The sequence below is a fragment of the Amphiprion ocellaris genome, chromosome 20, assembly GCF_022539595.1.
Source record: "Amphiprion ocellaris isolate individual 3 ecotype Okinawa chromosome 20, ASM2253959v1, whole genome shotgun sequence".
NCBI lineage: Eukaryota > Metazoa > Chordata > Actinopteri > Pomacentridae > Amphiprion > Amphiprion ocellaris.
This window is the reverse complement of record NC_072785.1, coordinates 9,459,371-9,482,503: the sequence shown is the minus strand read 5'-3', so window position 1 is coordinate 9,482,503 and position 23,133 is coordinate 9,459,371. Positions and strand designations below refer to the sequence as shown.

Below are 23,133 nucleotides of genomic sequence, written 5' to 3'. Positions count from 1 at the left end.
CCTTTGAAGCCAGTTTTCACTTTAAAGCTCAACTATGTAACTTTCTACAGCTGCCAAAGTGCTCGTAATTGCAAATAAGTCTATTCTGCTTAGATTAATCTAATGCTAGTTACAAATAAAGGCTGATTTTAAGCTTAAAAAGTAAGCCTCCATTCTGCCTGGCTGAATTAAGAGCCATCCTTTGGTAGCAGTCGCTGGCACATCCAATACAAAAATACAGCACAGTAAAATATCTCAGGGATTGATTTAAGTGTAATAGGATTTAGGGATGCAATTATTCATCACATAATAGTACAAGTTTGACATAATCCAGCATATCTGAGGAGGAATTTAATGGGAAAATCTAGTAATTCAAGTGGAAACAAAGGGTGGCTTTATGTAAAAACAAGAAAAAGGGCCTGTCACATAGAAGAGATGAAAAAAAATAAGAATGAAAAGGACACTTTAGGTCTGTCAACCTTTCCTCAAAGTGACTCAACAGCCTCCAGTGGTTTAAAAAACTGCAAAGCAGAGACCTGTGGCATGGAAAGTAACAGAGACAGAGTGATTCAGTGAAAGTGGCTCTGACTCTCCTATCCATCACTGAAAGGGGGGAGAGACTTTTAAAAAAAGAAAAGGAAAGAAGAGCAGGGAAAGGACGGAAAGAGGGGGAAATGACTGGCGACTGTGTGGGAAGAGAGAGAGAGGAGGGGCTTAGAAAGTATGAACTTGTGTATGATTTAGCTGCAGGAAGCATTAAGAAGGGGAAAGACTGCAACCAGGACGCGGTATACTCACTCTTTGAAGGCTTCTAATGAGGACAAGTTGCTTCATGGCTTCTCTGACTTTTCACACTTCTTCTAGTGAGCTCCTTCCCTCCGGAGAGTTGTCTTTTTATTAAAAAAAGGGGAAAAAAAGAAAAAAAAATCCACGGACCTTGAACCCGTGCTGTTTTTCCTTCTTTCTTACTGTGCGTAATTTGGATCCAGGATCGAGGAGGAAAAACAGAGGCGACACCACAACAACACGAGGAAATCAACGCAGAAATTGGATCTAAAATGAAAGCCGTCTTGGATTTCTGCTTGCTTTTCCTCATGCTGCACACTCCCGGCGTGCTGTCCTTGTCCACACGTAAGTTGCACCCAGATGTGTCCATCGATGCGCAAAAGTCGTGGTCCTGCTTTTGGGGAAGGAGGTTCTGGCGAGGTTTTGGGTACAAGTGCTGCACTTTTTGGTCACCTCAGTCCAACGTGTCACCCAAAGATCTGAGTGTAAACTGCACTGGGTGACACCGTGCTGCTCTGCTAGGCTTGATTTTAAAGATTAAACTGTTTTCAGACAGTGCTGCAACACTTTTAAACCTTGCGTTAGTGAATGCACACACTACAGAAACCTTCATAAGGATGTCGTGCTGTTTTTGAAGATTACAAGCACTGGTGCTGTAGGATAGAAGTGTTATTCTAAAAGGATGTTAGACACTGCAGAATATAAAGAAACACTACTAGCCTTGGTAGGAAAACCTTGGCTAATATAGTGGTGTCATGTGGAATAAAAACAGACACCACAGGACCACAGATACAGGGTTTCCATATGATGAAGAATGGACATAATATTATGTTAACCCTATGCTGAGCTCCCATCGAGTGATACTGGATTTAAAGTATGTTTCCAATGCAAAATAACACCGATTCCTCAGATTCTTTCCTAAGTTGCCTTACATAATAGAAGCCCACTTGCTTGGGACACATCCTGGATCCTCTCTGCTTGACTTCTGGTTACATTAAAATAGGACAAATGCCACTTTGTCTGCTTGACAGCTCCTGTTATTGATGTGCTCCTGCTGTAGTATATTGGTTGTATCCCTGCAGAGAGAACTCGTCTCCCATGAGGCCGAATTTCAACAAGTCAGGCCATAATTCGTTTAACACATGGAGAGCGTGGGGCTTTATGAACCGCATCAAAACAGTGACATCATTTGCTCGGGTTTTGGAGAATGTTAACCACCAGCTTAATGCACAATAACGTAAATAAATCAAAGTTATGTCCGTTTCACCCGTTAAGTGGCTGGATTAGTTTTTATGGCCAGCTCACTGGCAAACAGCAGCTCCTCAGAGAGGATCTCCTGTTATTCATCCTGTTTGAAAGGCACTAATAAAAGAAAGTACAGTTTTAGGGGTTTAAAGCAGACAATGGGCCTTGATCATAAGCTTCCCCACTGTTTATTATAGGGCCTAATCGGTCATTACTGTTTTATTCACTGTAATAATGGCTGGTGCTTCCCTTTCACTTAGTGTTCTGTGGTTTGCAGATGCCACTAAAGTAAAACAGTTTTAATGTGGAATTTTCCTACTAACATATAATTAGTTTTTAGTGCTTCTCATGATGTCATAAAGTTCAGGTTTATATGTCCTTTTAGCAAATAATGAGATATTTATACTGGATATGATCATGTAAGGCCAAATTTTTGACTCCAAGATACATGAAAACTTTCCCAAAATAGTTTTTTAAACTGAAATTAACTTCTTACACACACATTTGCCACTTCTCCTGCCCGTACTTGCCCTATTTTGACTTCACGTAAGACAAGATAAGATAAGAGTGTCAGTTAAAAACCTAAAATGTAAATCTATGTGAAAAAACAAGAACACAAAAGCATCCGCTGCTGTTTCTTCGCTCTCTTTTCAGACGACGCTGCATGGCTCATTGTCACCAAATGTTGCGTGACTTCTTCCACTTAGCTCGCTGGCACCGGCCCCTCAAAAAGTTACAAATGCTCGTCTATTGTAAAGCAGACAGAGGAAAAGCATCGGCTTTCTTTGAACCGCTGCATGGGTGAGTGAAGAGTAAACAGTTCTTTAGTAAAAAGACGGGATGTCATGTACCTTTGAAGAATGACAGCGTTAAGTCCACATAAGTCAACCACAGACTTAAAAATCAGTCACTGGAGACTTCTTTGCATTACATTTTCCTCAGTTCAGCTCCATCCTCCTCTGTGCCGGGGTTAAACTCATACCTTGCCCTGATGAGAGCTGTGCTTCAAGCAGCCTCAGCCTCTCCAAACAAATAATATTTTACAAGCCATTTCCTCCAGTGAGCGTGTCGAGCAGAGACAATAAACAGCAGTGATTGTGTCTATCACTGTTGTGTTTGAACTGCACGAGAAGGGGTGTTAGAGGGCTTCGCACCCCGCTCCGGGGCAAAATCCCGTCCCCAGCGCCCAGAATACGTAAACACTGATTGTTATTCAGCTGGATCAGCATGTTATTGGCTAATCACAGCGCTCCTTTAGTCCACTGTATCCAGTGACAAAGACAAACTGCCTCCGTGCATGTGTTTGTTTGCGTTCATGCGTGTGCATAAATGTGTGGAGATGTTGTGTCAAAGCTGGGGACGGGGTTATGATATTAATGTTGGACTGCAGTTAGATGTTGAATTAACGTCTTCAAAGGCAGCTCCTCCACAAAGGACCACACATTGTCTGTCAGTGGAAGGTGGCTGGCAGCTGAATGGATGTAGCCTCGGGCGAAGATTTGTAGTGGTCCCACCAAGTGTTGACGTGCTCACTCACTGGCCTCTCAGTCATTTCTTCTCAGAAATCATCTCACTAACATGTTTTCATAGTCTTGGCTACATGGCAATGCTGTTTCCTGAAGAAAATAATCTCTTCTGTTCTTCTTTTTGTCCTCTAATCGTTTTGTTTGAGATCAAAAGCTCTGCTACTCTGTACCTGTAATCTGACATTCAGCTGTCAGATATGATCAAATGACGAATATTCTAACCAGTTATGTATTTTAAAACCTCCCTTTGCTTGTTTGCCAGCTGCTTTACATGACCAAAAACTGGAAATACGCAAAAAATTCATTACTTCAGTGGCAGGTATTTTAAAAAAAAAACCAAAACATTTGTAGCGCAAAATAATGCACATTTTACATTATTTCCTAACCTTTTCTATGGCAAATCCAGTGTTTTTACTTATATTTAGTAACACACACATTTTATTTTAATGCAACAGGTAAATTAACATGCAGAAACACAAAATTTGCTTGAGAAAAGTAATCCATTTTAGGCATTTTCTTACTTGTTGCCTGCACACTTATGCAATAGAATCATTGTATTTTTTTGCTCGATGATAGTTCCGGATTGCCTCAGCATCAGAAATTTTGGTGTGAGTGACACTGATATGTCCACTTTGTCCTTAATTGTTGTCTCCTGAATAAGAACAACCACATATTTTGGCTAAATCTTGAATGTTAGTATGAAAAAGGCAAACACTTAACTAGCCCTCTATAAAGCTGAAGACGTCACTGTAAGATAGTTTGGATTATTTTATCTGCTTCAGACGTAGAAAAGGCCCATTCAGAGCGACAGAAGACATTATGCTGGTGTTTTCACATGTTCTACATGGCAAGTGAAGTGCATTCATTATGTGAAATTCAGTATTTCAGTGTTTTCTCATGAAGGTAGTGTCGCTGTTTGTTAGCCGTAAGAGCAGGGGGAGACGGTACGTTTGCTATCAGAGGCTGATGACAGGCTCATATTGGCCTGTTGAGAGTCAATGGAAACAGCAGCCAAGGACGTAGCCGAGCTGTAGGAAGTGGTGGACGGACTTGTTAAAACATTGCAACCAGGGGCTCAGAGTAGCAAACTGCCTCCATGACCAATGGATGTTTCAAAGGTAACGTAAAATGCACCTGACTGCAGGGAGGCTAGTGTTGATGGTACAGACAAAACAAAGTGGCTACACTCACTTTCATCAGTCGAATCTCTGCTGAAGAACAAGGCCCTGGCAAATATATTTGATCTAAAACATTTTCACCAATATCTCCTTGTAAAACTACAGTAATATAACAAAAATTGCAGCTGGGACTTCTGGGAGAAAACAAGGGCATTGCACAACTTGCAGCAACCAGATTGAAGAATGACAGAGTGCATTCATTGTGACAGTTTATGAACACATCTCAGAATTTAAGGATCAAATATGGCAACTGAGCTGACTTCTACTGCAAGCCAGGCTCATTATGACTCCGTGGGAAGTGGAACACCTTTTTGAAATAAACATAGGACTGGACTCACTGTGATCTGGTTCTGTCTGGAGTTTATCAGTCTACCCTCACGTGATAGTTTGTGAAAAGACAACTAGAGGAAGTCTGCATACTATGGGGAAGACTACTGATAGTTCAGACAGCGATTAAGAAACTTCTTGAGGCCCATGCAAGGGTTTTGTGGAGGAAGATACCGACCTGCAGCCACATGTAGCGGCCAGACGTGGATGCACAGAGTCTGCAGTGAGACGATGTCAGGTGTGCCAAAGCAAACCATGCTGCCTGACCCTACCATAGATTAGACAACATGGACGTTTGTCAGTCTGTCTTAGAGGAAAAGTTTCTGATTGTTGTTAATTCTTACTGTCAGTGGATTGAAGCTTTCAGTGCAATCACAATCTTTATCTATGGCAATGGAAAAAATTGATTGCTATCTTTGCTACCCTTTGAATTCTATGTGTGTGAGCCATAATGGCCCAAGCCTAGGGAATGAAGCGTTTTTAAACTGGATCATCAAGAATGTATCAGCTGCATCCACTAGCTATGCAGGACGTGCATTGTGGGTGGTCAGTGATAGAATCAGAAAGATGGGAGTTGGAAGCCTTGAAAAAAAATGGTCAAGATTTCAGGTAAAATATCAGCGAACCCCTCAGAGACTCACTGGAAAAAGCAGTTGAGCTACTAATGAATCTGAGGGTCATGACCAAACTGGACGCTGTGAGTCCCTCACAAACAGAGAAGAATGAAAGGAATCAGGTCAAACAAAAACAAAACCATTAAAGGAGCAGGACGGAAATGGATTTACACCACTGAAAGAACCGAAACAGTGCCTTAAGTTGATGAAAAGAAACCAGGATGAAATGCTAATACAGGTCCAATAAAGACCAGAAACAGCCTCCTACAGAACCTACAGGATGAAGACTGTCCTGCAAATTCAGCTCCACCGGAGCCAAGAAACACCGAGCCCAAGACTCTGGCATAGGACACCATGGGTCTGGAATCTGAGGAACAGGGATTTGAAATAAAACCATGTTATATTCATGCTACAGAAAAACACTGTTGCATGGTCAGTAGCTAGAGTTGTTGACTGGGGAGAGAAGCTAGGCAGTTCCAAGAATAAGACTAGGAGTGGAGAGTTTTGTTATGTTGAAACTTTAAGGGAAAGATGAGATAACAGCATGTTACGTTGTCTTCAGTCACACATTAGAGCATCTGGATTTCTGCTTGAATGCAGGCAGGATCTTTTTTTAGTCACCAGCCTAAACTTTAGATCAATTTCCATCAACTGTCTTCCTCTAATATCCGTCTCCTCCCGCCCTCTTCCAGATGTAGCAATCATCTACCCCCAGGACCCTGTGCTTCGCATGGGGTCCAACCTGACAGCCAGCTGCTGGGTCCACCCCGACCTCGGCGTCCATGCCAGCTCTCTGTTCTGGACACTGAACGGTCAACAGCTGCCCAGCTCCCTCTACAGAGTGCTGAGCCCCACCAACCTCAGCGTGACGCTGGCCGGACTCAACGCCTCCAGGCAAACATCCGGCGACAACCTTGTCTGTCACAATCACAAGGGACACATATTGGCTGGCTCCTGTCTTTACGTTGGGAGTAAGTTCAGGTCTTGCATGTATAACCTTAAAATAATCTCTGAGAGTAATGTATTTACATTTGCCTCTGTGCTTCACTTGTGAGGAGATGTTTTCACATTACAAAACAGTGCAGGAGAGGGCTGAGAGGAGTAATACACCAAAGAGACGAGTGGAATGGAAAGGAAATGGGAATAAATGGAAACAACAAGGAAGTAGTGGGCAGATTTTTAAGTGTCCCTGCACAGTTGTAGCTCTATTTTATGTTTAGTATTCCTGCCTTCAGGCCCAGCGAGAGGCCTAAATGAGTGTGTCACTGTGAGATGCTTTGACCACCTGTGTGGTCCATTACTCGCACTATCACTCATAGGGTATGGACCTGACATTTTACACACATACAAACACACGTTTGTACTGCTATACTTATGAGGACTAGAATTACATGTAAAAAATGTTTTAAGTTTAAGGCAAACTCGATCCTGTGGGCCTTATAATAACCTTATGATAGTACTGTTTTCTCCATTGGGAATCCTTACCTTTAAGAAGCAGTTCGACATTTTGAAAAAAACATGCTTGTTTTGCTTTCTTGCCAAGATGTAGATAAGAAAATAAAAGTCACTGACCCATTTGTGAAGTAGCCTTGTTGGCTTATCTTAGCATAAGAAAACTTCCAAGAAGTCCAAAAAGTTGTCATCGCAGTTAGTCGACCCATCCAAGAAATATTCCAGTGCATAAACCTCCATAAAACCACAGTTTTTGTACAGATTAAACAATCAAGATTCAGAATATTAATTAGTGACTTTTAAAGGTGCAAGCCATTGGGCTACTCGCTTACTACTTTATCCAGTCTGTATGCTAAGCTAAGCTAGCCCGGGTACTGGCTTCAGGCAAACAAGCCCTGACCAGACATGAAAGCTGATTTATTTATTTTTTTTATAATCACAGGTGCTGAATTCAATATCTCACTGCCCTGAACACTAAAACCTTGCCTTAAAGGATAATTGTGCTTTTCGTTTTATGGCTTGGGTCTCATGTTTGTAGTTTTTGCCAGCGTCTCTGATCAGTTACACCAAGTTTGTACTCGTCAAAGTAAGAGTTAAGTTTGATAGGGCAAGAAACGTGAGTGGGCAGATGATCAGACAGATAAAAAAAACTGATTATAAAACCAACTGTATTTGGAGTTGCTATTGATGTCCTGCACTGCACAATTTTCCAGTACAAATAAGTCCATAAACTGCAACAGATCTTCAGTCTTGGTAATATTTTTAATGTTTGTACCATCATCTCACTGCTTTTTGTTTCTTGCCCCATCTAATTTCTTTTTTAGAGGTGATACTATGTTAACAGATTTTTAAGGGTACCATGTTATTATTACCGATAAGAATTATGACCAGAACTACAAAATAGGAGCCACAATGGGATAATTATCCTATTTGAAGAAGTAAGGAGTGGCCAAAATGTCCTCGTCTTTGTTGCTTCCTTTCTTGCTTTTCCCACAGAGAGAGAAATACATGTTGATTTTTAGGGCTGGAAGAGGTGATGACATGAAAAATGACTTTTAAGGAGACAAAAACTTAACCACAAAGAAACACGTCAATGCATTTTTCACAGACACACACACACACACACACACACACACACACACACACACACACACACACACACACACACACACACACACACACACACACACACACAGACAAGGAGATGTCAGGATCTTAATCTCTGTGTGACACTGGTGTTGAGCACCCAGTGTTCAGACAGACGAAGAATGTTGGCAGGGATCCCAAGTCTGACCAAATCAGACGGCACACATAGACACACAGCCCAATTAAGAAAAAAACTGCAATTTCTGAGGAACACTACTAGTGAGTGAATTACTCTCAGGAGGATAAGGCTGAAGTAATGACTGGAGGTAACTCTGTACCCTCACTGACCCTCATTTTCCATCCACCTTCCTTCTTTTCCCCTGCCTCTTCGACTCTATTTTTCTCAACCTCCTCTCTTTCTCTCTCTCCATTCTCCTCTGTCTTCTTCCCCCTGACTGTCTAACTTTCTACCACCTCCACCCTATTCTGTCCCAGTGCCTCCACAGAAGCCAGTCAATCTGACCTGCTGGTCCCGGAACACGAAGGACCTGACTTGCAGCTGGGCTCCGGGAGGAAAAGGAGAGACTAATATCAGCACACAGTACCGGCTCAAGTACAAACTCAGGTAGACACACGCTTACTAAAGCTACACTGCAGAAAATATTCAGGGAAATAAGTCACATATTGCGCTATGGTATTAGTTTTCTCATGTATTAATCTTTTGAGCACAACATGTTGTGAGTTAACTCCTTGAACCACAAAACCTGCCGGTACGTTTGAAAGACATGTTTTCTTAAAAAAAACAATCGCCAAAAATAGACCATTTGTGAGAGCCAGAAACTGTTAAAACATAAAGAATTGTCATATTTTTAACTTTCCAACAGAACTAATAATATGTGACGTGTTGTTCCGTTGGGAAACATAACCAACTTTATGCTTAAAATGAGGATAACTCATCAAAATCACTTAATTTTACGTGTCATCTCAAAATTCACAAAGTATAACATTTGCTCTAACCAGATTCTGTGAAAAACAGAAAAATGTGTGCTACATAGCACAACTTTGGAGTCATTAGTGACTCAGTTGCAACCTGCAGTCACATGACAAAAAAATCAAGTACATTTCAACTGAACTGCAGGCTGCGTTCACATAGAACAGATAGGACCCAAGTATATGAACAAATCAAAAATGTAAGTAGTTTAATATCTGTAGTATTTAGATTTACCACTTTTCCCAAGTATTTGTAACATCTGTGGACATTTGGGAAAAAAAATAGCAAGTCAAAGAAATTCAACTTTTTAAAAAAAAAAATGATTTCAGCATTATAACTTTGTTTCACCAAACAAACAGCATTTTTGAGTTCTGTCTACTTCTAGTCATGGTTGTGCTGTTTCCATAAAGGTGCAGGACTTTATATTCCAATGAAAATTAAACCCACGGTGAGTAAAAATGTGTTGGGAGCAAAAAAAAAAGGGTCATAAATTGCTCAGGGTTGAGAGGACTAATAAGGTGCTACTTCACATTTTGCACAAACATAATACTGGGCTGTTACTGTAGGTCAGTTTGCATCAAGTTGGATCAAGTGTAGCTTATGACAGAGCAGATAACCATACTGTTAAATGCAGTCTTTAACCTTTTATATTATAGTAACACTCTTACAACAGCCCTATGAACACCACTTTGACCACTGGAGAAAAACAGGACAGTCAAAAGGTCAGTTGACTGCATTTCTGATCAGCCTGTTTTATTCAGAAATTGAAACATGTAAAGACATGCAGTCACTACGTCTGAAAATGTAGTGAGAAAAATGAAAGGGTCCAAAAGGGTAAAACTTCCATCGAGGTGAGCCAATTGTTTCCTGCCAAAATCAACAGATTTCGATTTTTTTTAACAATCCCGACATGCCACAGAAAATCCACAGAAATAAGCTCAAGACATGTTGGAATCAAGACAAAATACTTGATCTTTTTGGCATACCTTATTTTTAAAAGAAGAATAACATCAGTGGTAGCCAGTGGGCACACCCCCCCCCCCCCAAAAAAAAAAAAAAAAAAAACACAACATAAAAAAAAGTTAAATTTCATGAGATTTCTGTTCATCTGGGAACAATACATTTTCCAAAATGAGTTTCAGATGGGGTGCGAGTTCTATTCACATTTTTAAATAATTAAATCAGCAATTTATAAACACCAAAAGGGAAATGACTTGAGATGCAGCGCCCACAGGCGTGCCAACTCCGTGGAGATTTCTTACTGCATTCAGATTAGTGTAAATAAAGACTTAATAAAAACCCCAGTGCCAGATAAACTCCTAACTACTAACACATTATACAGTGAGTTGTATATTACAGGCATTGTTTGAGGATGTTGAATGCTGTCCAGGGTTGTTTCAGTGCTTTTTGTGTTCCTCTCAGATGGTACGGTACGGAGAAGCAGTGTGAAGATTACACTCACACGCAGCCGTACTCCTGCAGCATCACTCAGGACCTGCACCTCTTCACGCCCTACGAGATCTGGGTGGAGGCCTCCAACCAGCTGGGCCGGGCTACTTCGGATGTCATCACCCTTGACATCTTAGACGTGGGTGAGTCGGAGAAGAAATGAACTTTGATCCTCTTGCTTTAACTGCTGCTCTCAGAGCTTAGATCTTGGTGTCAATGAGGCCTCAGGCTATAATCCAGGACAGTGGATTTCAATGTGAGTGAAGCAGCATGTACCTGCGAACCCTCAACCCATGCTACGTCAATGACTTGGGAGGAGTTAAACCCAGTGCGTGTCCCTTTCCTTTGCACTTAATTTGAATTTTCAGTAGCTTTTTTTCAAAATAATACAACGAACGACTATTTGAAACCACACAGTATCAGTGGAAGCACAACCAAACATCTGCAAATGAAAACAGAAAAATTAAAGAGTAAACATTAAAACACCAAAAAATAAAAGCAAAGAAATAAAGAGATAAAGAGCATGAACATCTATGTGACATATCTCGCTTTTATGTGGGTAAAAATGTTTTGATCTGTCTTATGTTGGTAAGCGCTGTCTGGTTTAGAGACATGGCTTACCTAGTCCAGGATGACATGATGTTAGCTAGCTAAATTCATCAGATTAATTCTCATCCAGTTAGCTTAACTGAATTTCCAGTGTGATTATAAATTGATAATAGAAAAGTCTATTACGCTTCACTTCACTGTAACAAGTTTATATTTGATTCCATCCAATATCAGGAACGGTAACGTGGCTGCGACTAGCCATCAGGGTTTAGAAAGTGATGTATTCTTAGGCTGGGTAGTGCATTGAAAAAGATGTAAACTTATAAATTATAATAAACAATAGCCCACATATTGAATATATGAGGCATTTTTGGATTTTGGGACACACCCATCTCTTGCAGTGCTTTAAGATTGCCAGACAACCAGTAATTTTAACAGCCATTTGAATAGATAAAACTACTGTGATTGTGACAAAACTACTGCCAAATGTCACCACAGAGATCAAATAAGACATTAAGCTGGAGTTTAGGCCACAGAATGGTCCGGCTGCACCTTATTATCACCAGCAGAGCTAAGCCCAGGATGCAGCAATGGTGTCCCTTCAGTGTAAGTGTCCAGGGGAATTGTTTTACAATAGAATATCCTTCATTAGTCCCACAAGGGGAATTTTGTTTTGGTGCAACATCTGCATGCAGGGAGGTAAGAAATGTCATTAAAATGGCAAATGTTTTGAAAAAAAACAATAGCATGATCGGTTGCTAGCCTCAAGGTGGTTGTTGCTGCTTCCCATAATAAAATGAGATTTTGCAAACAGTAATGCATAAAAAACAAAAAAGAGGAGACGGTACTGTCTAATGTAAGGCCAATTTCAGCCTTATACACATAGTCTACATCAGACCAGTCAGAATAAGTTTGGGGTAATGTGTATAAAATGATGCATAAAGCATGTAAAATATACACATCTGATGAGTTGTGGAGCCCTAAAATACAATGAGTAGACTAAAATACTTCTCCTAGTATAAATATTCATTATTTTTTATCATTCTGTGGAGCCCCTCAGGAGCTGTGTCCGTGGTAATGTTTAAATATACATAAGCATGAGGGAAAACTGGAAGCCAAATGGTTCATTCCTTGCTCCGTTCGTCATCTCATCGCCCCTCCAATTCATCTTGTGACCCCAGAGGTGGTGTTTATAATTTAATCTAGCTTTAAGATATCAAAGAAGTGTATCACAAGTTCTCACATCATCATCTCCTTGATTCTTGCAGACAAGACACTGGCTTGACTTCTGTGGCTTTTAGAGAAAATCGTTCACATGCGCTCATCTGGCTTCCCACTGATAGGAACTGAACGGTGTTGCCTTTTAAAGCTTTGTTTTGTGGTCTGTTGCCTAGCTTAATGCGGTTTAAGCAAACGGAGCATGCGACTCGACCGAATTCTTCCCTTCTCTCATTATCCCCAACACACGCGCTCCTGGAAACATGCATGCCCACACCTGGACAGGCGTAGGTGTGTGACGCCTGGAGACGCCCTCTCTTTAGATGAGCTCATTTTCTCTTTACTCATGCTCACTGGACACACACACTAACACAGAAACACACACACGCACATCCAGAAAAACACTCGCTTAACCCCCTTTTATGTAGCGTCAGAATGTTCCGGGCCGATCCTCGAAACTAATCCCGTCTCCGAGGCGGCTGCAGACCCCTGAGGCCCGAGAAGTTTGGGCTTTGAGGGCTTTAAGATTTGGACCTGAAATAATACAACTTGATTAGCTTGGAACTCTTCACCTGGGTCACTCCTAATGTAGTGAAAGAAGCCCATATAGAGGCGAACATCACTGGCAAGGAAACAAGTGTCCATCAAACTGCAATTCCTTTTCTTTTTCCTAATGTATGCTCGCACACACCTGTTTACACACCCCGAGGGCAGGGCAGTGCCTCGTAACAGTATAGAAACCGAGAGGCAGGCAGAGTGTGGGCGGTTTCTGGATTTGTGTGTGTGGTTTGTCTCGCTCAGGTTGCCCTGGTCGTCCTTTTCATTCAGTTTCCACAACAGTGGCAGGTCATAAAACACAGCAACCACACCTGCGTCGAGCCGCCGTGAGTCACTCGTAGCTACGGTCACGTCCAATCAGTGATGAAGGCGAGCTGGAAACACCTACAGCTTTTCTCTGCATTCCTTCAGTCAGAGGGAAGCCTGCGAACCGAGAGACTAGAGGAAACTTGCATCGTTGTTTAACTCTGACATGACGACTTGCTGAGGAATGACATGACATATGTTAACAGTGATTCATCAGTAATTTGTCATGTCTCATTGACTTTTATGGCAAAATGCATACGGTGTAATGCATAGGGAAACACATGCGCTCTTATTTGAGGACAAATAAAATTGCTTTAAACACAGACACTATTTTAAAACTATTTTCTTGTAACTTTTTTACGACAATTGATAGCATCTGTGTACCATCTCATTATCTTGGAATTTGTCACCTTTTTTTGTGGTTCTGGGATAATTATCATTAAAAAAGTATTACATGTTGAATTATCTTGTCTTTAAAAGATAAAAATATCCAAATGATAATTATTTTGACATCAATCAAACATTTAATAAAAACAACAAAATAAGTAAATAATAATAATCAAGATAATTATTATTGATCATATTAGTATTATTATTTATATGAGGCTCTGCAAATCAACAGTCGTCAAAAAAGTCATAGCTGATTGATAATAATAGTAATAAAATAATAATAATAATAATAAAAATTATTGTCTTACTATAATTTTGCGTTTAATTAATTTAAATATGATTATATTTTGTACATTTTTTAATTTAAAGACAAAATATTATAACATATTTTATTATTATAAATATTAATATTAACAATAATAATAACAATAATAATAAGCATCTTTAAATTATTACTTTTTGACTAGTGTTGATTTGGTAAGCTTTATATCAGTAATGATAATTGCTAATTATTGAGTCTCGCCAAACCAACAGTTGTCAAGAAAAGAAAACAAGAATTGGATAATGTTTACAAAAATATACATTTAGTTACTTTAATAAAAAAGCAATGAAAGTTTTTAAGTATTACTTCCATCCCTGAGTGAACAGTTTTACTCTCAGGCCACAGGTCCAAATATCAACCAATAGGAAGGCAGGGAAGTAAAGTCCCTGCAGCCGCAGAGGTTTAACACAAATCTGCAAAACATTCCCTGTTGCTTCCAAAACTTAGTCGCTGTTGAAAACAGTGGAAAACATCAGTTTTTTATTTAGCCTCTTTATACTGTCATCTGAAATTTGGACAACTCTGTTTAGAGAGAACTCAACAAGTAAATCAAAGTGAAAGTGGGAAAAACAGTAATGTTCAAAACATGATTCTAGAGAAAAAGAAAATAATGCCTTAAGATTAAACTTTTAAAAAATATATTGTTATTGTTTGAAGATAATTAAAAATGTACTCATGCCTCATTTACATAGGTGTTGAGATCTGGAGATACAATAAAAATCTGACATCTTTTTTCATTCATTAACCCTAAAATAATTTAAATAAATAAAGCCACTGTAGTTTAGTGTCTGATATTGATAAAGAAAAGGAGATAAAATCACCTGGCAAAACAAGTTCAAGTGCTTTGGTTATATCAGTGAATTATAGTTTAACTAGAGCTTTAAATGTGTAGTTTTCTTAGTTTTATTCTCCACTGCTGCTTAAAAAAGTAAATATTCTCCCAGATGAATGACAACCGTTACGTTTTTTAAGCTCTTGGCGATCAGAAACCAAACCTCTAAAACTATCGTGTCGTTCTCCACATTTTCAGCTCCTCTGAATCTTTTCCATCTTCCTCTTCCCTCCGGGTCTGAAGTTAATAATGAAATAATCTCAAAAGCTCCAAACAAAACGCAAGTCAAGCTAAAATAATGGTCTGTCGCCGCATGTTTGTTTGTCGAAAAGATAATTGTTGTCAGATGAAAAGGCCTCCTCCGGCTAACAGAGCAACTCTTCAGAGACGAGAAGGCACCCAGAGACCGCAAACCTCCGTCAGCGCTGAACAATCCTTCTACACATAAAGACATCATCCTACCGCTTTAAATTAACATCGAATGGGTTTCTTGACCCCGCAAACATGACCTTAGGATGTAGACCGAAGCCGCCGAGTTGTCACAGTCAAGGCTAAAAATGAAAATCCCTTTGTTGCAATAAATCACAAAAATGCAGAGTTTGTGCACCGCAGAATGTTTTAGCATCTTTCAGCTCATTGTTTTGTTTTTTTGCCGCTAAACTTTAGTGATCTAATCAACCTCAACTCAGCAGCAGCAGCAGCAGCAGGCAGATGGTTTCATTATTTGCCCTGCAACAGACAAACAGCAGACAGACAAAGCTGGTCACCAGAGAGGAGCATCTCTACTAAACCAAATCAATCAACCGATCTCTGTATATGTAGAAAGGTGTGTGTGTGTTCTTCACTTTTTTCGTCATCCGTTCATCTGATGTGCATCAAATTTTGCAGACGTGTTGCTGGGAATTTGAAGAAGTGCAGTGCAGTGTCAAATGTATCTGATGATTATATAAACTAGACCAGCGATGAAAGTAATCCATTGCTGTGGCAGACAGTGATTAAATTCATCTGTGTTCTTTTGAATTTGAGATTTTTCTGATCAGGAATCTGACAAATAGGGTGTTAATGTTATTTACATCATATTAGAGCAGTTACCTATAAATTAGATAATGGTGATTTGATGATTGAATAAATCATTACATGAGCATTAATCAGTAAAAATGGTAAAAAAAAAAAATGGTGTGTGCATAACCATGAAATCTTTGATTCCAACCAAGAGCTTCTCTGTGACACTCTACTGTCAATATCAAATACAATGACATAAAAGAAAACAACATCAAAGTCATTAAAAAAAAATTGGAGGCACAGAACACCGTCATAAACACATCGCTGCTCAGTAGTCAGAGCACTCATACAGCAAAGATGATTTTTAACGTCAGACTTCATTTCAAATGTTGAAGCATTGCCTCTGAATCCAAATCCATTATTTTTCATTTAAATTACTAAAAAAACTCACCATTTATCAGAACCAGAAAAAGAAAGAAGTGTTGGATTTTGACACACTTGTAATGTCCTGTTCTGTCAGAAATCTCAGCTATAAATTGTGATATTTCCTCAGTATCAATTTATTTACATTTAAAAATTTACTAAAAAATGAAGCGTTTGTTTTAACCGCATTCTGCCCAAAAAAAAAAAACAACTACTTTTTAAAAAATCTGAGCTCCTCGGAGCAACTGTGACCATTCAGCTGTGACAGTCATGTAGAGAGTTCTCAGATGAACTGCAGGCTGTGTTTATGCAGAGCAGAGAGGGGAGAAGTAAAATCTAAATAGTGAAATATTTATAACATGTAGAACCATCATTTCTTTTCACCTTGGACACGTAAAAAAATTATGCACATCTTGATTCTAGTTTTGTTTTAGTTTTTGTATAATAAATAATCAAATAATTTAAAAAAAAAAAGATTTATAGCATTATAAGTGTGTTTTACTGCAAAGAACAAATGTTTGAGTTCTGTCTACTTCTATTCCTGGTTGTGCTGTTCTCATAGAAATGCAGGACTTCTATGCATTGCTGTAATAAAATGAGCCCACAGTGAATGAAAATGTGACAAGTTTCTAGTAATATCTTACTGTCCCATTAACCCTAAATGGACTAAATCCACTTTTCCCAACCAACAGTGTGACAAACCTAAAGATATTCTTATGAGAAATAGAAAATTGTTGGACATTGATGTCTAAGAAGCTGGAATGAGTTGAAGTTCTTACGTAACAACCTGTTCTGTCTCGTCTTCCTCCAGTAACCACCGACCCTCCGTCAGGTGTGACTGTCAGCCGTGTCGGCCAGTTGGAGGACCAGCTGAGCGTCCGCTGGGAGGCCCCACCTGCCCTCAAAGACTTCTTATTTCAGGCCAAATACCAGATCCGCTACAGGCTGGAGGACAGCCAAGACTGGAAGGTAAAGGACAAGGACACATGGTTGTAAGGATGTAAATCTGCTCTCTTTGTCTCGATATATAACTGCAGCGCTGTCCCAGCTGTTTCTCATCCTAATGCTGTAATCACCCCTAATCTAGTCTGATTTGAGGCCTCCTCTGCCAGGAGAATTAATAGTCAGGCCGGTCAAAAAACTCTCATCACTCATAAATCTCCAAGTCAGGTTTTGATGTGGAAGAAGTCACCGTTAGTAGCTCTAATACAAGCCTGTAATGAATGAAAAACACAGTGCGAAACCTTCAGCCGTGCAAAGATGGTGCTTCCCAGAAATCATCTTCCTCTGGGTAAAGAGCGAAGATTCTCCTGTAATTAAGGGGGAATTACACTGACTGTAATATAAGCAAGTCCTGACTCGCAAAGTGGAAAAAGAAAAGGAGGGGAGTGGAGAGGCGGCGGACGGATGATACCGTCTCGAAGGAGGAGAGAGAGGAGACTTTAAATCCGAGTGGCTTTAAGGGCTCGGTGGTGAAAACAAAGCGCCATTTCCCTCTGAACCGGCCCTAATCATGAGGTCATGCTGAGGAATGGAGGGATACATCTCAGCTGTTAATGTCTTCAATATGGCTGTAAAAGACGCTCAGCTGTAACTTCTGCCTATTTGGCTTCCACACATCACGTCGTTAGCCTTCTGATGCCTGTAATTTCCAGGTTCTGTTTTCTGCTGGAGTCCTGCTTAACAAGTGTTTACAGACCGGATGCCAGAGAGAAAGTGAGGATTATTAGCAGAGATTATTTCTCTTCTGTCTCCCTGTTTTCGCTGTCTGTCTGTGACTACCTGTATGTGTGTTCCAGCATATCCAGCCCTGTAATAAATAACAGAGAGCAGATTTTACCCAGCAGGCACGGTTACATTAAAATAGTTTCATAAACATGCTAATCAGGAGCCACCAAACAATGTGGTGTTCATGCATGTTTGGGTCTGTGCATGGTTTGCGGTTGTGTTTTCTGCATCTTGATCCTGCCCTGTGTTTCAGTTTATGCCCATTGGTATTTAATACTGCGGTCGGACCTCCAGCGCTCAACTTCTTCTGTGTTTGTGTCTTTTCTTCGTAGGTGATGGATGATGTCGGGAATCAGACTTCGTGTAGGTTGGCCGGACTGCGACCTGGAACAGTGTATTTCGTCCAGGTATGGTGAATATATGTAGGTACTTGTGTCCACGTCTGTAATATTTACTAGCTGTTAATTAATGTCTTATTTTCTCCAGGTTCGCTGTAACCCTGTAGGCATCTACGGCTCTCGCAAAGCTGGGATCTGGAGCGAGTGGAGCCACCCGACTGCTGCTTCCACACCCCACAGTGGTGAGTACACTCTCATATGGACACTCAATCCTCCTTACGAGTGGTTTGTTTTGAGGAGTTCTTTAAGCATATTTGGCCCTTTAAGAAACAATTCGTAGCATTAAAATTTGTCTAATGTCATGCCGTGCATCCCACAGTTGCTGGAAACCAGCTGCCACACAGGAGGTGCTGTTTTACAATTCTTGTTTTTTAAGTTTTGCCAATTTCAAATAAGGCAGATTGATCAAATCAAATCAAGAATAAAAGCCCAAGCAAATTTAATCATTGCCAAACCAAACATTTCAAAATCAAACCTTGTTTTAGCAGCAGTAGGTTGCAACAGAAATTATTTCTGTATGAAGAACATCAGGAAGTTGTGCTGTTTGCCGCACTGGACATCGTAGAATTGCGGACTCTCGTGATTGCTGCCCCCCCAGACATAAGTGCTGTGTAAAATGTTATTGTAAGTGATGGGAATAAAGACCACAAGTATGAAAACAAAACCCAGTTCATAAAAACTTCATTTTTTTTTATTTTGCAAGGGGTTTCTGCAAGGGTGAGCTTTAAAAAAAGTACCACAGTGATCAGGGCAAGGAGGAAAACTCAGAACACTCAGTTCCTTTAAGTTTGTCTCTCTGTCTTCATTTTTTCCTGTAACTCTGGTAGGAGAATTTAACCAGTTACATTTGGGTTTTTACTTTATTTTTCAGTTTGCTAATATAAATATTCACACTCAGCAACCCAAATACAAGCTGTGAAAATCCAGCATTTTGATTTTGAATGGCATCAACCTTAATTATACAGTCTCACAATTTTAAGATGTATTACCACAGTTGCAATAGCAGCAACAGCAACAGCACTTTACTTTAAGTACAAATGCTTACAAAGTGAATCAATCGCTTCGTACCTTTCTTGATGTCTTTATCAGCAAATATTGAATACATGAGGCAAAATGTGCCAAATCTCCTTTTTGTCTTCTTGAAATAATATCATCTTCTTGTGGCATCTTTTCTGATTTAAAAAAAACAAAAATGGGGAATTAGCTTGAGCCCAACATCTAATAATAATTAATTTAAATTTTCTTGTGTAGATTTTTCTGGATTTTGGGTTAAAATTGTGCTTATATTGGATGAAAACCTGATTTAAGTTGATTTATTTATTTTTTTTGTGCATGAAGGCCGGAGAACTTGTCGCGAAAGCCAGTTACACTCATTACCCGTCTCCCTCCCTGTTTACCTTCCCGCAGAGCGCCTGATGTCCTGTGACTCCAAGTCGAGCGGAGATTCCAACTCCACCCTGCGCAGGGAGCTGAAGCAGTTCTTCGGCTGGGTGCGGAAACACGCCTACGGCTGCAGCAGCATGTCCATGAAGCTGTACGACCAGTGGCGAGTGCTGATGCAGAAATCCCACAAAGCTCGCAACCAGGTAGGTAAGCATCGCTAAGGCAGGGATGAAGCACATGCACGCACACATGATGATGATGATACAAAGTAAAAGCAGACTGTTTTGCAAAACGCTGATCTCTAACTGAATTTGTCTTTAATTTAGGTTCTCCAAGGGGATAAGTCATAGCACATGCCGGCTTTACGAGCAGAAAACAAGTCAAGAAAAAGAACTGAGTGAATGTGATCTGTTTTTTTGTCTGTGTGTGTATGACAAATGAGAAAAAGAGATTGTATTCGTATAGTGGAATTATAAAGACAATTTGCTGCAGACGTCTTGTGCGGATACCAGCTGTGGCTGCAAGAGGACGCCCAAAGGAAAAAAGAAACGATAAAAAAACGGTGGGATTTTCTGCCTGTCTGCATCTTTTGCAGTCAATACAAGCACTTGAAAAATGTGCGGCCTGGACGGACTGAGAAGGTGAACTCATCATGGACATCCTGGTATCATGGCATGGCAAGGAAGGGACCGTGTGGACTACTCTGCTCTCACAAATGATATTGTAGCATGAATAACCTACAAAAAAACAGATTCAAACTCACCAAAAGTGTTGCCCAGGCGTCTGAAAGTATCCTGAGATGCTTCGGGGTTTCTCCTGTGGATCCAAAGCACCATCTAGTGGCCGTTCAGCACCCGTGGCTTCACCGATCCTGCAACAAATTTATCATACAGTATTCCTCATTCATGCTTTTGTTACATAGGTGGATAATTTGCCAAACTGCTTCACTCAGGATGCGTCTGTTTCTGTGTGACAGTATGTGACTGATGCCATGGTGGTGTTTGGAAACATTTCACTGCGTTTATTTTTGTACTGAAATTGTACCAGCATATTTAAAAGTATAAAGTTATGTTTTAATTCTTAAATTATGTTTAGTTTAGTAAAGACTGTACAATGACTGAAGTTGTTATCGATCTCTGATGATGTTCTATATAAAAAATGTTGCCATAAACGGAGGGGTTTGGAAATCAGTTGTGTTACAGTAGCAAAGCAGAAGATTGGGGGGGGAGAACCAAAAAAAACACGACTCGGCTGTTTCTCATTTTGGTCCAAACTGAAGTTCTTTCCACACAGCGAGTGATGTGGACAAAAACAACAAATATCAGCATGTGGAACTGGAGCAGCACTTTATTTATATCTCACCCCAGAAATAAGCAGATGGTCATTTGTGTGACTTAGAGCATTAATATCATCTTGAAGAAGAGGAAAACCTTTAGAAGATCTGCTCCATTAAATATTTTCCATTAACTCTTTATGTTGTGTGATATGAGGTTCTACATTTAGGCATAAAAGCAACATTACAGTGAAATATCTCCATCTAAAAAACTTGGAAGAAAAGACATACTTTGAAACCAAAGATATCTCTATAAGATGTGTCACCGTCGCTCTCTACGGATTAGCACACACCCTGGCATTTAACAAACAAAGTCATTTAACAAACAAAGTCAACACAAGCAGTATAAAAGCCTACACACCCATTACAACAACTGTTATGTAACATGTCTGATCAGGATGACAGTTGATTGTCCTTCACTTTTTTATTAGGCTTTTTTCATCTGCAAAGTTGGATGAATTTCCAGCTTTTGTCATTCCTATTGGTAAGCCGACTTTGGAGGCATCTATATGAGTCTGCAGGGCCTTTCTTTTCTAGCACATTATGGGTTCAAATTTTTTTAAAAAATACACAATAGTGACAGGCAATCATGCAGAATATACCAAACACATAAGAGAATTATTGCAATAATAGAAATTGCAGGTCAAGCTTACAGTATTTCAACAACCACGTAAAAATGGAACCATATGGGGAACCAGAAATCTCCCTAAATGTCTACATGTAGGGAAAAACGGTTTAGTAAAAGCAGAAAATGTTTGTAGGTATTAATAGAAATATAAGGGCCAAGGAATCACTCTAAACCTCAACAAAGTGAAGCATAAAGATGTTGTCTGCCTCTAAATCTATTCATTCCAGTCTTCAGTTCTATTAAAACAATCTACTAAACACAATTTACTGTAGATCTGTGAATGAGCTTCTGCTAAAAAAAACTGAAAAATTCATTTTGGAGATAACAAAAAAAACTGACATCTCCCGAATAAATCCAAGCTGCATCTCTTCCCCACAACAATGAGTTCCACCTTCTAACACAGCTGCATTGTTTAAAAGTTTATATAGGAAACCTGAGCTATTAGTGGTGTTTCCTGTCAGGACCCACCTGAGTTCTTCTCTTTCTTGTGACACAGCAGACTCTTGTTACCGTACTTGTGACCAGTCAGTCATTAGTGCTCAATATTTAACCACTGTGGGCTTTTTATTGGTCATGGCTCTGCTCTAGAGGCTTTAGTTACCTTCAAGAATTGGGAGAATGGGAGAGCAAGAGGGGGAATTTCTACCCGATACTAGTTAATCCTCCTCAGAGCTTTTCTGACACTTTTCATATGATGTGTGGGTTCTAACAGACCAGTCCCATGTGGAATATGGAGGAGTTTTTTGGCTGCACACCCGATCTTAGGTTACAACATTTTCCTCAATCAAGAGATTATTTTTTCAAGAGCACTGAAGCAACTTTTCATGCATATATTTTAGACACTTCTATCTCTTTTTTTGGCCAAATATATGCATATTAGTTTAACAGTCTTAGTGATATTGTGGTCTATTTGTTTATCACTAAATTCCAGTATGTTTCAACCTCAAAGATGAGAAATACTGTTTTTAAGGTTCTGGCACTGGTGGAAGAAACATTTCATCATTTATGTGAATTAAATCAGCAAAACGACATAAAAGTGCTTACTTACAAGCAAAAATCCTGCATTTAGAATTCTACTTAGGCAAAGGACATGAGCAATTTCAGAAAGTAATCAGAAAAATGACTCCTGTGACTCATGTTTTTCTGGATTAGGGACTGCACTGAAATTATTAAGGGTCAAAAAAAAAAAACATCGTTGGTGATGGTTGCAAATTGTAGTCTTAGGGCAGAGTCTTTTATTTTTATCTGTTACTGCTTATATTTCCTTGGGGAATTTGTTGTATTAAAATAATCAAACAGGTGCATTAACAACCTGAGTTGTTCAACAGGTAATAAAGTTGTATTTGACCATATGGGGAGTCCTCTCTATCTATTTACTAAGAGGTGTGACTTTTGTTAGAGTTTTAAAAATTAGACAGCATATTTTACCC

The 23,133-nt window shown here is 39.7% G+C and overlaps 1 protein-coding gene across 2 annotated transcripts; it reads left to right on the top strand.

The window, feature by feature from the left end:
• Positions 1-712: 712 nt before the first annotated feature.
• crlf1a (cytokine receptor-like factor 1a) lies at positions 713-21,216 on the top strand. 2 transcript variants are annotated; one of them, XM_023291772.3, is made up of 9 exons: positions 713-1,110; positions 6,348-6,626; positions 8,689-8,818; positions 10,607-10,776; positions 17,045-17,202; positions 18,294-18,368; positions 18,448-18,541; positions 19,767-19,949; positions 20,069-21,216. In XM_023291772.3, the coding sequence occupies exons 1-9, from the start codon at positions 1,038-1,040 to the stop codon at positions 20,083-20,085; spliced, it is 1,179 nt and encodes a 392-aa protein (XP_023147540.1). In that variant the 5' UTR covers positions 713-1,037; the 3' UTR covers positions 20,086-21,216. The 2 variants fall into 2 exon arrangements, with proteins under 2 accessions (XP_023147540.1, XP_023147539.1); XM_023291771.3 differs by having other exon boundaries at positions 714-1,110; positions 19,767-19,945.
• Positions 21,217-23,133: the final 1,917 nt, after the last annotated feature.

Excerpts from the sequence above, each read along its gene's own strand:
- crlf1a (XM_023291771.3), top strand. The coding sequence starts at position 1,038 with ATGAAAGCCGTCTTGGATTTCTGCTTGCTTTTCCTCATGCTGCACACT. Across the intron at positions 1,111-6,347 it reads CGTGCTGTCCTTGTCCACAC|ATGTAGCAATCATCTACCCC; the intron begins GTAAGTTGCACC and ends GCCCTCTTCCAG. Across the intron at positions 19,946-20,068 it reads CCCACAAAGCTCGCAACCAG|GTTCTCCAAGGGGATAAGTC; the intron begins GTAGGTAAGCAT and ends TCTTTAATTTAG.